Consider the following 16,538-nt stretch of genomic DNA (forward strand, 5'->3'; position numbering starts at 1 on the left):
AATGGATAATAATTCTAAAAAACATAATTGCAAACAAACTCAATCAAATAAATAGAATTATGTAGTTTTGATTAGTTTCGATGTCCAAGTACCCACTTTCAAGACGAGTATAGATATAAAAACCTTACATAGATATAACTGAGGGGAGGAAGTGGATTAGATCCGACCTTTCCAAACCAACGTTAGCGCCAGATCCGATCGATGGTAACCCTTTTCTTTTCCTTTTTCCTTGTTTCTTATCTTAACTCTTAAGGGGCGGGAGATTTGAAAAGGGTTCTTTTTTCTAGTGAAAATTTTCCGGGAATCTGAGTTCCCTCCCCCGCCTTTTTCTCTCTTCCCTCTCCTTTCCGAAACATTACGGTAGGGTCCGTATTTTCAGCCAACAGAAACGACACGATCCATTGTCCTCGCTTTCATATCAGAGCTTCACCTTGCAGGTGAATCTAAACAACAAGTTCCACCAACGCCTCCTTGCCACGTGTAAAAGCTTGGCCTTGAAAACTGAGTTGCATACCATGATAAAAAGTCTGGGATAAATAAAACTTCTCCTGCGCATACTTCTTTTAAGGCGCATTTGGATTCATTAAATGGGTTCCAACAACCGCCCAAGCTAAGCAAGCAAAAGCGTTGGCTGCAGTTGATGAATGACAAGGACTTCATGTGCAGTGCAGGTGCCATTAGAGCCTTCCACTGCAACTTGTCTTGGAATAAATTTCACCTTTTGTCTCCCATCTTGTGGATTTTAATAGATTCGAGCCTCAAATGGTAAGAACTGATAGCATTCAAAAGCTTTGAGTTCATCAGATATTGAAACACAAAATAAGATGTGATTTTCTTAACCAAAAATACATATTTTTATTAAGTAACGTAATTCATTGGTTGACTCAATCTCAATAAACTGAAACATGTAGATTACAACCACGTTACCAATGAACACAACTTTAAAAAAAAAAAAAAAAAAACTTTGAAATTATATGGGATATGAATTTGGTTTCAACTGTAGGCAAGGAATGGCCCATCTTAGTGTTGTACTTTTTTTTTTTTTTCCTTGTTGATTTTGATCATATGTGTGTGATCCAAGCCAATTGTTTGAGAGCAGAACTTGAAATTCAACATCTTACAGTTTTCTATATTTTCAATACTTTAAAAGTTGTTGTTGTTCATCCAAAGAAGACAAAATGTAATAGCTGGTTCCTGGAAAAGTGATCATGCTAAATACAACTACAAACCCTTATTTGAATAAGAGGCATTAAAATTTCACAACTGTCACGCAGTGTATGAATGGTTGGTGGAACCAATTTCTCTTATTTTGGCTCATTAGAAGAAGCAGTTGCACACATTTATATAGTCCAATTTGACAAGGCTATTTTTAGGGGTCACTATATGGATATTTAATTATACCTAAATCTAATAACTCTTATGTATTGTCTACATTACAAGCAAAGCTACCTTTCAGCTCAATAAGGAGCTTGTTAGCTCTGATTGCATGACAATTACATAAAACTTCAAATTTCACGTCCACTATTGTGTCCCATCATACTAAATAGCCACATAGTTTTATATTAGTGTAAAAAAATCATGAAAAGTTTATAGTCGTCCATTATTTAAAAACTTATATATCCCAATGCACTCTGACTGCATGTGTTTTCTTGAACTACAACAAACAAGAAGTTTAAGAAAGCTTTTACTTATATAATAACAAAATAGATCGTATTCAACGTTTCTCAACCAAAAAAGTCGTCGAAATATCCCGTTATTTTGGATGCCGATATTTTCCAACTTACAAGCGGGGCTTGATGCTTAGGTGAAAGCGACGTCAGGCAACTAATTTCTCCACCTGACATCCCACGTGGCTCGTCGAACGTAGCACGTTGAGATGACGCCTGAGTGATGTACAGCCTGGCACGCTGCCCCAGAAACGCGTCTCCTCTGCTGAGCTGGCACATGATGAACTCATCAAAGGACATGAGAATCGCCACATGGACTCATATGGACCGTCGGATCAAAATAAATGTCCAGTTCGGTACCACGGCGGGCCCCACAAATCCGCGTTTCTTTCACGTCAAGGAACAAGTGCTCTCCAGCTGGCCTCAGTCGGCCTGCCACGTCATCCAACACGTGTCTTCGTGGCCAAGATCATCAGTTCACTACCCGGGAAGGCTCGTCGGCGCCGTTTGAGGCTGACGTGGCACGAGCACCTTAGGTAGCACCCTGAAATTATAGTGGGTCCCAGCGGATCGAGCGGGCCGCAGCTCGTGGTGGGTCCTTTGGATTTTCGGTTTTTTTTCCTTCGGATCCATAATGGGCTGTGATTATGACTCTTGATGTCGTTTTAAGGATGCAATCACTATTATTGACGCGATAATATTCACTGTACTTGTGATTAAATATAAGGGCGAAATCATAATTTGTTTGACGATGACGTCACAAGTTCGTAGCTAGAGATAATGCGGCTTGTTATGCTTAACAAACGCGTTCAATACACTCATATTTTGGTGTTCATTCCAGAACTTAGTGCTCCCTTGAGCCTTTAATTATGGACTCAAGAAGTTGGTGCGTTAATTAGGTCTAACGTGCATTGAGGACTTTGACTAAACCGGACGGAACGTGCACACATAAAATTTAGACCTAATTCGAGTTATATATATTAGAAACATAACTATAGCGCGACGAAGGAAGAAAAAAAAAAAAAATCCGTTCCTTGCGAGTTTTGGCTTTCATGAGATTCGGATGATCGTGATGGTTTAGTTGAGCTGGTAGCACATAAAATATTATTAAGAAGAAATGCCCACCAACAAAAATTTGTTTGCTAGTTAATTGATATGGACGGTACGCTACGTTTTTAGAATACGAACACGAGACGATACGAGCTGCCTAGCTTTTATTGGCACAAATTACTGCCTCATTTGTCATTTTTTTATGACATGTTCTGAGTTCTAGAACCGCTACTAGAATACGGGTAGTTATACACATTTTCTATTGATATGTCATTTAAATTAACTCATACGTCGCACTTGCTCTTATTTGCAGCAGTCTAAATGAGTAAACATCATGAAGCATAACATCCCATAGAATTCAAATGTTTGACCCTTTGAATGTGAGCTACCTCGCTGCTACTTGCTAGCTGATTAGGTGAGTGGTGTCTCAAGATGTGTTTTTGAGACATTTTTATCTAAATATCATCTTCATAATCAAACAAGCCGCAACACTCTAAGTAGCAGAGTCAGAAATTTTTTGTTAAGGGGGCATGGTAATTTGATTTAGGACCCTTCAAATTTCTTTCGTATATACATATGAAAATATTGAAAGGACACCAATAAGTAATAAAAAAAAAGTTTCAAATTCAATCTCTATGTTTTTTTGTTGAAATAAGTTATTTTGTAATTATAGATTAAGTTGGTTACACAAGCGTTTTTCGTATTATTAGTGATCTTAAAAAAGTCCTCGTGTTGCATCTCATTTTGCCGCTACTTTTTATATGAAAAGGCAACTGTTTTGCTCACATTGTTACTAATTTTGTTAATCCAAAATTGGTACATTTTAGTGGCAGCTACACCAAATATTTAAGAAGCACCTTATTAACCTGCCCATTTATGTTCACTCTAAGACTTAGGTCTGTAGGCACACATGGGACTCATTCATGAGATGCATGACTCAAAAGGCAAAGAATGATTCATAGACCATCTTTTATAATCACCATTATTACTGATACCCTTGTTTTTAAAATTTAAATTAGTGATGGTAACTATCAATGAAGATACTATCCATTTGTGGTAAGGAAAAGGTTACAAGTGCAATTGAGTCTGATGCAAGACATTCCATTATCCAACTATCATCATCACCATGGCCCAAGGCCAGGTGGAAAATGGCACCCTGTAATCCGTGTTTGCTTGTCATAGGAAATTTTTTCCACGCCAGCGAGCCGGCACGTGGAGCCAAAGAAAAATGCTTTTGTTTTCTTGTTTGTTTGGTTGGAAAGCACCATTTTCCGATTGCTTTCCACAAGGTGTGGATGGGTCACAAGGAATATTCCCACGCCCGTGTGAAAGAAGCCGATGGCGAGGAAAATCAGTCCAAGACTATGACTGTAGATGGGGAAATGGCTAGCTTAAACGAGCTTGCTACAACAACTCTTGTTTGATTTGAAGTCTTAATTTGATGTCAATTCTCTTGCCGACAGCCATTCGCCATCGATTCGCATCGTTGATTTTTCAAGTATATCATTTGTTAATGAACATGTTGAGGAAGCGTTTCTTTCTATACATGTATAAGAAGCTTAAAAAAAAAATACCGATATATAAGTTGAATCATAATATCCTGGAATGCTGAAAGCCAATGGCAGAGCTATTATATATTAGCGAGTGCATGCAATTGCCGACACCAGCCCCTCAAAATATCTTTTATGTTCTTATTGTTAGTTTGCATGAGTTTGTAAATTCAAGAAGGGCTAGAAAGTCTCCTGAAAGAAAATTTATAATAATGTTTTGATATGTTGATATATTTTTTTATTATGGAAGCAAAAAAATACCAAAAAAAAAGAAAAGAAAGAGAAAAGCGGTGGTCCATACACCTAATAAATGCAAGTCAATCTGGGCAGAGGTGGCCCAAGTCCAAGCAAAAGAGAATGATTCTTCTTGTACCTTTTCTGGAAGCGTAGGGAGACGGAAAAGGCAAACCCTTTTTTTTTATTTCCTTTCCACGCAAAAACTGCATGCCCCGGAAAATATCGCCTCTTGATTTTTACAAACAGTAGTTTTTTTTTTTTTTTTTTCATTTATTATACAAAATTTCCCAATTGGCTGTCCTGGGCGATTGAATCTTACTTACTTTGTTCATTTCATTATTTTATTCTTTGGCTATTTTTGCCTCAATGTCACCGCGAGAGTAAATGAATAAAAATAAAGTGGGTAATTTTTTACATCATTTTAGAAGGCAACCCAAGTTTGAACTCTTCATTAGGAACAGTGATAAAATCCCTTTAAAATTGGAAGGTTGTGTGTTCTGTACAACACCGAACGGTTTCTATTTCTCCCTCTTCGGTTGTTTATTTCATGCGTAAGGCAGACACTTCTCATAAAACATGGCCAATTTCATGAACTTAGATCTGGTTCTAAGCAAAAATACTGAACTTCTACGATGACACAACTATCTCTTCCTCTCTCTCTCTCTCTCTCTTATATATATATATATATATATGTGAAGAGTAGAGAGGATTGACCTGGGAGATCCTATTATTTATAAATAATGATTTGAGAATTGCAGCAGCAACTGCATGAATTAAAAATTATGGTATTGTCAAGGTCAAGTTGATGAGGGGATCCGATGCGTTGTAGAAACTTTGCCCCCTCCTTTGCCAACGGCTAGTTAATATCAAAATCATGAAAAGTCAATTCCAAACATGGGTCGGGCAGCATCGTGTCCCTACCGCTATATAGACTTTTTGTTTTGCAGGCAAAATCAAAGCGGAAAATATTAGCGCTTCTTTTATAGTTCCCCTCTTCCACATTGAAAGGGACTTATATCATGCTTGTTAATGGCCTGACATGGACGCACATGAATTTGTTCCTAACTGTAGAAATAGTGGATCTGTTAAGTCTGTCTATACTAAACCTACAAAGTAAAGTAGTGTTGTTCCTAGTGTCCAGGATCGCGCCAGGGCCGATGTAAAGACAGTGTAACCTTCAGCTTAGTGTGGCGCCTTCCACAACTTAGTCAAGCTGATCATTGAGCTTTTACGTGTTTGTCAGTTCGACCAGCTATGTTATGTTTGATCATTCATGCGGCCTTTCACTAGTTTTCGTTTCTCTTGATACATTTCTCAGGGGAAAAATAAGAGTTTCGCTTGGTGCTTCACCTTAGAAGTGGCAGCCACCGGGTGATCGGATCTGCCTTCCTTCTGTCATTGTAAAACATTAAAAAATATATGTATAGATAGATAGATGATAAGTTACCGCCAAAATTTTACCGTGACATCATCGGTGGTGATTTTCTTTTGCTTGGTCTTTTAATAGGTTTTATTGCGAGTGCCGAGTAGCATGTGGTCCATGTCCTACGCAAACCGATCGCAGTGAAGGAGGAGAAATAAATTCAAGGCAGAAATGTCATCGACGTCCTTTGAGATATAATTTCACGTCACATGCAATCCAGTGGAAACCAAAAAACTTCCCCCATCAGAACAAGTTCCACCTCACGGCACAAGATGCCCGTTTGGCTGCGATCCGTGTTCCTGAACTTTAGTATTTCCAAGACTTAAAAATCAGGAAATCAAGAACTCGTTCACATTTTGTGCCCACTTTAAACACCACGGACGACGCCGTACTCTTTAACTTTAGTGGCGAACCACAGGAGAATGACGGCCTCTGGCGTCCTTTTCAAGGGTTGTGGTCACGGTCTCGTGGAAGACGGACCAGATCTGGTTTTTTTTGGGTAATAGAACGACCCGGTCCAAACTGACTTAGTATTAGGGGTTGATGCAGATGCCCCTTAGCTCACTCTAACTTATAAAGACTTTTTGGAACGTTTGAAAAAATCTTGGACATAAAACTATGTGTCTCAATCACCTCCTTTTGAACCACACAGCAAATGGCATAATTCTTCTAATATGATGTGAGATCTCATGTTTGAATAGGTCCAAATTTTGAACTCAATTATAATACAACAACTAAAGTGTCTGGTCATTCTAACTTGATCTACAGCCAGCTTTTGGTTTTCATTATCGAAAATGCTACGAACTAAAAATACGACAAAAAAAGATCAATAAGAAAAAAAATCCTAAAAATGATATATAAGATCTAAAACACAAAACTATTAGCAAATACCAATTTCATAAACTCATCCGCATAATCATCAAGGGTTGAACAAAGATCTGAGATGAATGTGAAGGCGGTGTTGCATTAGTGGAGTACAGAGGAATGTGGGCTCTTCTAGTTCTACTCAACTTTGTCCCCTTTTGGTTTGGTCTTCATCTTACTGGCTGGCATCTACGGGCGCCAAATTATAAAATAGGAGAAGAAAACGGGTCAAGCCTGGGGACCCGATCCGTATGGTGGGGACCAAGGGCCACCGGCGGGTTGGTGGACGGTGGGGGGGGGCTTCGTGAAGAAGGGTCTGGACTCTGGAAGGATAGTTTCGTCTTTTTCTTGTATACAGTGTCCTTGCGGTGAGGGCCGCACCTAAGGGTTGTGTGGCTGCTCTGACGTGATCTGAAAGGCGAGGATTAAGAAGGAGATGATCTGGAGATGGACGCCCGGATCTTTGGAGGCACCCTCAAGTGAATGAACACATGCCTCATGTGATTACTTCCCTGCTATGATCACGAGAAGGAGGTGCATTCTCTTCCTACGAGTCCCCACCTCCATCACTGCAAAGTCTGCCCATTTACAGTCGTATCTCTAGATCCTCACCTTGTTTTTGATTGAGCACACCTGTCTGTCTCATTGTGGTGCAGGGAGAGAGAGATCGGAGGCTTAGGCCAAATCTACCCGTATCTTCTCTCTCCTTTCCTCACATGGATTCAGACTTGGATGGTTCTCTCAATCTCTGTGGATCTAACGTGTAGACTTCGCTCATACACTCAGCCAGGGGGGAGGAGGGGGGAAGAAGGTGGATTTTTACCGGTCGACCTCTCTGCCCCTCTCTCTCGGTTCTCTCTGCGCTGTCTGTGTGCCGAAAGCCGACGGTGACTGTCGCTTGTTTAACAAATAAGAAAGGGAATCGAGGGCCCACAGGGTAAAACAAACCCCCATTTTCTGATTCGTTTACGCGTGAAAATTGGTGCAAGTGCAGCCAGCCAGCCTCTCCTTCCCTCTCTTTCTATCTGCGCGGCGTGTATAGAAAGGTGCATATATATTTTAATAATTTCCCATATTCCTGCGGTCCGTCCTCCCCACATGGGCCCGTCCCTCGCCTCGTTTACTCCTCCCTCGACTTCACCATTACCCATTGTCCACTGCCCACTACCAGACTCTCGCTGAGCCGATTCCCCATCTCTGAAATCGATTCATCCGGTGTCGGTGGAGTCAAAACAGAGGGGACCAGCCGTGGAGGAAGGAAGGAAGGAGGAAGCAAGAGGGGAGAAAAGAGGAGGGAATGGCAGGCTAACATTGATTTTTTCGTTTTCTTTTTGGGTTTCTTGGGTCTTCTTTACCTTGTTTTTTAATATTTACTTCAATGTGGGTTTTTTAATGGTTCATCTTTTTGGGGTTATTGATTATCTCTCAAGATTAAGGTTTCTGTACAATCATTTTTAAGTGGGTGTTGGGATTTCAACATTTAGGGGAGGAGGGAGGGGGAGAAAGAGGAGAGAGAGATTGCTCCGTTCCTCCTCCGCTGGTTTCTTCTCTAGGGTTTATGGCTACCAATGGCCGGCTTATTGCTGGCTCTCACAACAGGAACGAGTTCATCTTGATCAATGCCGAGGAACTAAGCAGGGTATGCGCATCAAAATTCCATCTTCTCTCTCTCTCCCTGCCCCTTCGTTTCTCTCTCTCTCTCTCTCTCACACACACACACACGACACACTCTCACATCTGATCTTGTTTCTTCTGCTGTTGATCGAATGCCTATCTGGTTTGACTGTTTTTTGCTTCTTCAGTCGATGACTTCTTTTCCTCTCCTCCTCCTGTTGCTTTCTGATCGATTGTCCTTTTGAAGCTCCTCTGCTTCTGCTCTTCCTGTTCCACGCATTTAGGTGCTTTTAGTTTTCCCGTTTGCTTTCCGTTCTTGTAATGGTAAAAATTGTGTTTTTTCCCTGTTTCTACACGATCCCTGAAGGGTACCCATTTGATATTTTTGCGATCATCATTCTCTGCAGTGGATCCAGCGTTGTGTTAACTGCTGTATTCTTCGATAATCCTGCTTTATTTGTAAAATGTTCGTTCCTGCTCCCTATTGCTTAGGAGTTGTTTTCAAGCGTGTCGAGCTTACTTTTCCTCCTTTTAATTAGCATATTTTAGTTTTCTGAAACTTTTTCCTTCTTGTTATTCTGTTTTTTTTATTTATTTCGAAGGTCAGTAGATTCTCTTTTTTCTCTTTGTATTTTCATCTCATTTTCTCTCTCTGATATATCAGGTTACTCTTAGTTTATGATTTTTCTCTTGTTTTAAATGTTGTTTTCTGGTGGCCTTCTTTCATTCATGACCTTAATCACGTCTTCTCATCCAGTATTGGATAGATATGTTTGTCTCTGTGGTGTGGATGGATGTTTCTGTCTTCATCCGTAATCATTATCTGTCAATAATATAAGGTGAACCATTGTTGAGAATTTTCCCATCTGATTACTTATTCAGTGGGTTTAATAGTCGATTTCTCTGCCTCACACAGTATTTGCCAAATCGTAGTGATACATTGGGTTCTCATTTGGATCGTGCGGACATATTTCTGCAGCTAATCTTTTCTTCTTATTATTTTCCACCTTCGATGACCTGGATTGTGTTTTTCTTTTCGTTTTGCAGCACAATGAAGGGAAAGAATTGAGTGGGCAAATATGTCAGATATGTGGTGATGGGATTGAGAAAACAGTGGATGGAGAGCCTTTTGTGGCCTGTAATGAATGTGCCTTCCCCGTCTGTAGGACTTGCTATGAGTATGAAAGGAGAGAGGGTACTCAGGCGTGCCCGCAGTGCAGGACTAGATACAAACGTCATAAGGGTAAGTTTCTATTAGTTTGCCTTTTCTTCAGCTTATATGTTCTTCTGATATGTTGCCTTCTTGAAATAAGTTTCACTGATTTATATGTTATTCTGATCCTCGAAGAACATGCGTAAGTCCAGTAAGCAAAGTTAATGAGAAAAATCAGTTCCCTTTGCTGCTGGAAATGCAGAGGTGTAGGATGATACAAGGCCCTGAGTGTTTCACTTTGCCTAAGAAAAATAAGAATAGTAGGCAATTGCGGAAGATTGTTTAGAAAGTTTACTTGCATAACCAGAAGAAATAGCCTTTTGTCCTTGTAAAAGTTATGGATTATTTAAAAACAATGTTGTTTTCTCCCTTGTTTGCTGAATAATTATTGAGATTTCATGAACGTGTCCTTTTCAGGCAGCCCTAGAGTTGAAGGGGATGAGGAGGAAGATGATGTTGATGATTTGGAGAATGAATTTGGTTTTACAAATCATGGAGATCAACGAGGTTCTCACCATCTTGTGGAGTCAATGTTGAATGGCCATCTTCATGTTGGTCACGAGGATTCTAGAGAAGTCCTTGGAACTCAGGGCTCATCCATCTCTGACATTCCACTTCTCACATATAGAGGCGAGGTGCTCAATTGTACTGATTATCCTCACGTGTTTTCTTGGACCCATCTTGACAGAATTCTATCTATGTTCAGTTTTCATTTTGTTTTCTGCACTTGCAGGATGTTGGGGTTTCTCCTGATAGCCATGCTCTTATTGTACCTCCATTTATGGGGGGTGGCAAGCGTGTTCATCCAATGCCATTTCCAGATTCTTCATTGTCTTGTAAGCTGCTTGGAGGGTGGACTAGTGCTATTTATTTATGTTTTTCGATGTTTCTTTTCTTATAGTAAAGTTTCTGGATTGCAGCCGTGCAGCCTAGACCACTGGATCCCAAGAAAGACTTGGCTGTCTATGGATACGGAAGTGTGGCATGGAAAGATAGAGTTGACGAGTGGAAAAAGCGGCAGAATAAACTGCAGATGGTTAAACATCAGGGTGAAAATGGTGGAAATCCAGATGGTGATGGACCTGGTGATCCAGATTTGCCCACGTATGTAGTTGTTATAACACATTGTTGACTTATGTTTTGTGAAATTCTATATTTGCATTTCATTATAACGAGCAATAAAGGTGATTCATATTGACATACATTTAGTTCGGTAACTAGTCTTACCCATTTGGTTTGATAAATAATCCTGCAATTTGCATGAAAGCATAAAATTCATTGTCGTATCTCATATAATTTTACACTTTAATTATACTGTTTGAGTGATCAAATATAAATAGTCAATAAAGTATGTTGACTTGTTCTTGTGTTAACTATGATTTACATTTTTTTTCAATCATTTGAAAAACTGTGGCGTTCTAATTTTTCAGGAATGATGAAGGAAGGCAGCCATTGTCTAGGAAAGTTCCCATTCCTTCAAGCAAAATCAGTCCATACAGATTGATCATTGTGTTGCGGCTTGTGGTCCTTGGCTTCTTTTTCCATTACAGACTACTTCATCCTGTCGAAAATGCATATGGGCTGTGGCTTACTTCAGTTATTTGTGAGATATGGTTTGCTCTCTCTTGGATTCTGGATCAATTTCCAAAATGGTACCCTATCGAACGAGAGACATACTTGGATCGACTGTCATTGAGGTAGTGTATACATTAACTTCTCTAAATTTTTCACACTTTTTTTTCTCTTATGCCATCATCAGCATATGGATGGTTTCCCTCTATTAAATGGTAACTTTTCTTTAGGTATGAGAGAGATGGCAAACCGTCAGAACTTGCTGATATTGACATCTTTGTCAGCACAGTGGATCCCATGAAGGAACCTCCACTAATTACTGCAAATACTGTTTTGTCCATTCTGGCTGTCGATTACCCTGTTGAGAAGGTTGCTTGTTATGTCTCGGATGATGGTGCAGCCATGCTTACATTTGAAGCACTTTCTGAAACATCTGAGTTTGCTAGAAAATGGGTCCCTTTCTGCAAAAAATTCAACATCGAACCTCGGGCTCCAGAATGGTACTTTGCTCAGAAAATTGATTATCTTAAGGACAAAATTCATCCAGATTTTATCCGCGAACGACGTGCAATGAAGGTATGTCTTTTTGCTGTATTACATATTTATTACTCTTAAGATTTTGTCCGCCATCCGATAAGTAAGTTAATTTCAGATGACATAAGTCTGTGAAGCTAAGTCACACGGGTACATGTGATCTGCCCAAGTACCCGTGTTGGTATGCATGTATGGCAACATGGGTACATCATATAGGAGTATGGTTGTATTTAAAACTCAAAAGTTTATATTTTCAAACATAATTTTTTTCTTTAATTTTGATATTCCTTTCTTTTCTATTTCCCTTCCACCAAGATTCTCCATTTTCCTCTCATCTTTCTTTAATTTTGAGAATTCTTGTGGATTATTATATATATAATGTATATAATTACACATACACTCTGCCGTACCCCCGTACCCAAATTTTTTAAAATCGCTGTTCCTGTGCCCTATCCATGTGACTTAGTGGTGAAGTAATTCATTTAGTTGTATTTAAGATTAGGTCTTTATGTTGCATTACTTGGACAGTGGTTGAGCATGTATAGTGTTAATTGGCTTGCTTCTGGCTGAAGAAAATATGAGAATTTGAACTGTAGTTCAAACTTCAAACTTTTTGCATGGTGGGTATCTTGCATATCATCCTTTTCTAAACACATTTGAAGGCTTGAAGTACTTCCTCAATTAGTAGTCTTTGCTCTTTTGGCTTGTCAGTGTGTAGATACTGTTAATCCCAGAAGTAAAGTTGTGTCAGCATTTTGTTTGTTTTTCAGAGAGAATATGAGGAGTTTAAGGTTCGCATAAATGGGCTAGTTGCACAAGCACAGAAGGTCCCTGAAGAGGGTTGGACCATGCAAGACGGGACTCCATGGCCTGGAAACAATGTACGGGATCATCCAGGAATGATACAGGTAAGAGTTTGCCACAGTTGGTAGTTGGTTCAGGAAAAGTATGTCTTATATCTGATTTCTTATTATATGTGAATCATTGGGTGTATCCTAGTCAGGTTGCCCTTCACAATTATGTTACTCTAAACGAGTGTCTCATTCTTTTTTGTCTTACAAATATATAGATTTTCTTCACTTTGTCTGAAGGTCTTGCACATGCTATAGCTGTATATCGCACTTCAACTGAAGTTTATATCTATATATGTATAATAATCTTCTGCTCCGACTTTTAGCTGCCTGTCCATGTTTCTTGTCTCTTCCAAATGATTTTAATGGGATGGCTGCACTAGAGTTGGCATAATTTATAATATCCGAGTTGTTTATTCTGGATTTTTATGTTGGTTTGGATTGAAAATCTTTGATTAAGCTTATGCCATAGAGATATGTTGCTACTACGTCTCTTTGGTTCATGTTACTGCATGCTACAGGTTTTAGGTGAACCAGTTTCTTGATTGGTTCTGATGTTGGATGTACTGTCACTTAAGGATTAACCTGTTTTATGACCTTCATAGGACTCGAGTCACCTGATGTTGATTGCCTGACAGGTTTTTCTTGGGCCTGATGGTGTGCTTGATGTGGAGGGTTGTGAGCTACCCCGCTTAGTGTATGTTTCTCGTGAGAAAAGACCTGGATTTGATCATCACAAGAAAGCTGGTGCTATGAACGCTCTTGTAAGTAACACTTCCTTATCTGGACTTTGTGCAGCTACTGGATCAAATGCACTTACTGAATTGTTTTTTGTGACTCAAGGTGCGAGTGTCTGCCGTTCTCTCAAATGCACCCTATCTTCTTAATGTCGATTGTGATCACTACATAAACAACAGCAAAGCTCTGCGAGAAGCCATGTGCTTCATGATGGATCCTACGTCTGGTCACAAAGTGTGCTATGTGCAATTTCCTCAAAGATTTGATGGGATTGATCGTCATGACAGATATGCAAATAGAAATATCGTTTTCTTTGATGTATGTCATAGAATTCTTGTTTGTACAATGATGTGACCTTTATTGTTTCTTGGAGTTTAACCCTTTCATCCCGTATATCTTTAACAGATTAACATGAAAGGTTTGGATGGCATTCAAGGGCCAATATATGTCGGAACAGGCTGCGTCTTCAGAAGGCGAGCCCTTTATGGATACAATGCTCCCGTAAGAGAGAAACCTCCAGGAAAGACGTGCAACTGTTGGCCAAAGTGGTGCTGCTTATGTTGTGGCGCAAGACGAAAGAACAGGAAAGCAAAGACTAAGGAGAAGAAGAACAAAAAGTTGAAGACAAGAGAGGCTTCTTCGCAGATACATGCATTAGATGATAGTGGGGATGGACTTGAAGGTGATGCTTCTTGTATACTGTAAAGTCTAAATTCTAATGTAATTATATGCAGGAAACAAGGATCATTTTTAACATACGAAGAATTTCAGATTGTTGTTTAGTGTGTCGATGACTGACGGCAAGTATTCTTTGATTCTTCTATTTCCTCTTCAGCAAGCAGTGGTGTCAAAAATTCCCTATTACCTCAGACGAAGCTGGAGAAAAGGTTTGGACAATCACCTGTTTTTGTAGCATCAACTCTCAGGGAAAACGGTGGAACAATCCATGCTGCTGATAGTGCGTCACTTCTGAAAGAAGCCATTCATGTTATAAGCTGTGGCTATGAAGACAAAACAGAATGGGGAAAAGAGGTGAACAAGTCTTGCTTGCAGTTTACCCGTTCTGAATTTGTTGACCTTACCTGGCCTTTATGTTAATGTAGCAAAGCTTTGTCTCTTTTGGCAGGTTGGCTGGATATATGGCTCTGTAACTGAGGATATTTTGACCGGGTTCAAGATGCACTGCCATGGTTGGCGCTCTGTCTACTGCATGCCCAAACGACCAGCATTTAAGGGGTCTGCTCCCATCAACCTCTCCGACCGTCTTCACCAAGTTTTGCGGTGGGCACTTGGTTCTGTAGAGATTCTTTTAAGCAAGCATTGTCCAATCTGGTACGGCTATGGAGGTGGCCTAAAGTGGCTCGAGAGATTTTCCTATATCAACTCTGTCGTTTATCCATTGACTGCTGTGCCACTGGTTGCATACTGTACATTGCCAGCAATTTGCCTTCTGTCTGGGAAATTCATCGTTCCTGAGGTATACTAAACCCAATATATGCCCAATTCGTAAAACTGTCTTATATTCGGTTCTTTGTTGCTTGTTCTTCTATTACTGATGCCTGCCCATGTCCTTTTATGCTACAGATTAGCAACTACGCGAGCATCATATTTATCGCACTATTTGTGTGTATTATAGCAACTGGTGTGCTTGAGATGCAGTGGGGTAAAGTCGGCATTGATGACTGGTGGAGAAACGAGCAGTTTTGGGTGATTGGTGGTGTTTCTGCTCATCTCTTTGCTCTTTTCCAAGGCCTGCTGAAAGTGCTCGCAGGAGTCGATACTAGTTTCACGGTTACATCAAAGAGTGGGGATGATGGTGAATTCTCAGAGCTCTACGTTTTCAAGTGGACATCACTGTTAATTGCTCCATTGACGCTACTGATCATCAACATAATTGGTGTTGTCTCGGGGATAGCCAACGCCATCAACAATGGTTACGACTCATGGGGTCCCCTCTTTGGGAAGTTCTTCTTTGCCTTCTGGGTCATTGTTCATCTCTATCCATTCCTCAAAGGCTTGATGGGCAAGCAGAACAGAACGCCAACCATAATAATTGTTTGGTCTATTCTCCTGGCCTCGATTTTTTCACTTGTATGGGTACGAGTCAATCCATTTGTGAGCAAATCAACTGGACCTGTACTAGAACTCTGTGGGTTGGACTGTGATTATAGCTAAGCTACAGCTCTGCGTTGGATGGGACGATTATGGGGCATGTGGGGAGCCTGCAGAAGAATGCTACTTCCTCAGGATGCTGAATTGACCAATGGTTTATTTTTTATCATAAGCCGTGTGCTGACTGAAGGGAGCCATGGAGACCTTTGTAGATAAAAAAAAAAAAAAAAATCTGGTCTGCCATATTTTTTATGATTACCCGCTGTTTATCCATTCTTTCCATGCATACGTGTTAAAATCTCTTTTCATTTTTCAAATTTTTATCTTCCTGTTATTGTTGGTTTCAGGGGAGTATGTATTCAAAAGAGTTGTTGGACTAGATAAAACTTGTGTCGGACCATGTCATTTTTCCCCCTTCCACTGAAGGGGTGGCTTATATCTATTTCATGATCTCTGTTTTGATTCGATGGTATTTTTCTGCTCCGCATGTTTGATCCAAAGTAATTCCCTGCCGACTTTATCGAAAGTGACGGGATTGCCAAATTGCATGAGGCCCTACAAGATGCCCAAACGCAAACAACAGGGTTGCAAGTGGTTCAGATCTGATTCGAGGATTTTCACAGTTCTTTTAGTGTTTCGAATCTATTCCTAACTTGGCAAGGCCAGATCCGATCTGTTTGAGAGAAATTGGAAGGTAGATCTCCTTTTACGGCAGATATCTGATATGGCTTCTGACCCATTCTCTGGCCAAATAATAAAAAAGAATGACAAGGTTACCCATCATATGCTTTTGGTAGAGAACACTGAGCAGTTTTGTTTGGTATTTCAGACACTGCACTAATATCAGCTTGCCCGTCAAGTATGTGGACCTGAAGTCTCATGGTGCAAAGACCTACATTGTTCCCAACATGATTATCGATCCAAAGATTATGAGCAAATGGAGCTTAATGTGATCTATAGATTTTGAATCAGACGGTTCGGTTGAGAATGAATCTAATTCGTAGCCTTTTCTAGGGTAGGAAGATTAGAATTTTTGTCCAAAGTTTGGCCTTACAAGTTTGGGAAGATATCATCATTTTCCACATGATTTTGTGCATCTCTAGCCAAGTCCCG

General features: G+C 40.0%; 1 protein-coding gene across 1 annotated transcript; it reads left to right on the forward strand.

The window, feature by feature from the left end:
• The first annotated feature begins 7,504 nt into the window (after positions 1-7,504).
• LOC116250074 (cellulose synthase A catalytic subunit 5 [UDP-forming]-like) lies at positions 7,505-15,897 on the forward strand. The gene is made up of 14 exons (XM_031623447.2): positions 7,505-8,430; positions 9,453-9,648; positions 10,036-10,253; positions 10,352-10,454; positions 10,539-10,722; positions 11,049-11,315; positions 11,421-11,766; positions 12,495-12,632; positions 13,214-13,339; positions 13,419-13,631; positions 13,719-13,995; positions 14,149-14,345; positions 14,440-14,790; positions 14,898-15,897. Exons 1-14 carry the CDS (start codon positions 8,350-8,352, stop codon positions 15,486-15,488), a joined length of 3,288 nt encoding a protein of 1,095 aa, XP_031479307.1. The 5' UTR covers positions 7,505-8,349; the 3' UTR covers positions 15,489-15,897.
• The last annotated feature ends 641 nt before the right edge of the window (positions 15,898-16,538 follow it).

Source organism: Nymphaea colorata, chromosome 1 (genome assembly GCF_008831285.2).
Source record: "Nymphaea colorata isolate Beijing-Zhang1983 chromosome 1, ASM883128v2, whole genome shotgun sequence".
In the NCBI taxonomy this organism is placed as follows: domain Eukaryota; kingdom Viridiplantae; phylum Streptophyta; class Magnoliopsida; order Nymphaeales; family Nymphaeaceae; genus Nymphaea; species Nymphaea colorata.

Coding starts and splice junctions, on each gene's coding strand:
- LOC116250074 (XM_031623447.2), top strand. CDS start 8,350: ATGGCTACCAATGGCCGGCTTATTGCTGGCTCTCACAACAGGAACGAG. Junction 8,431..9,452: donor ATGCCGAGGAACTAAGCAGG/GTATGCGCATCA, acceptor TTCGTTTTGCAG/CACAATGAAGGGAAAGAATT. Junction 13,996..14,148: donor TAGTGGGGATGGACTTGAAG/GTGATGCTTCTT, acceptor TTTCCTCTTCAG/CAAGCAGTGGTGTCAAAAAT.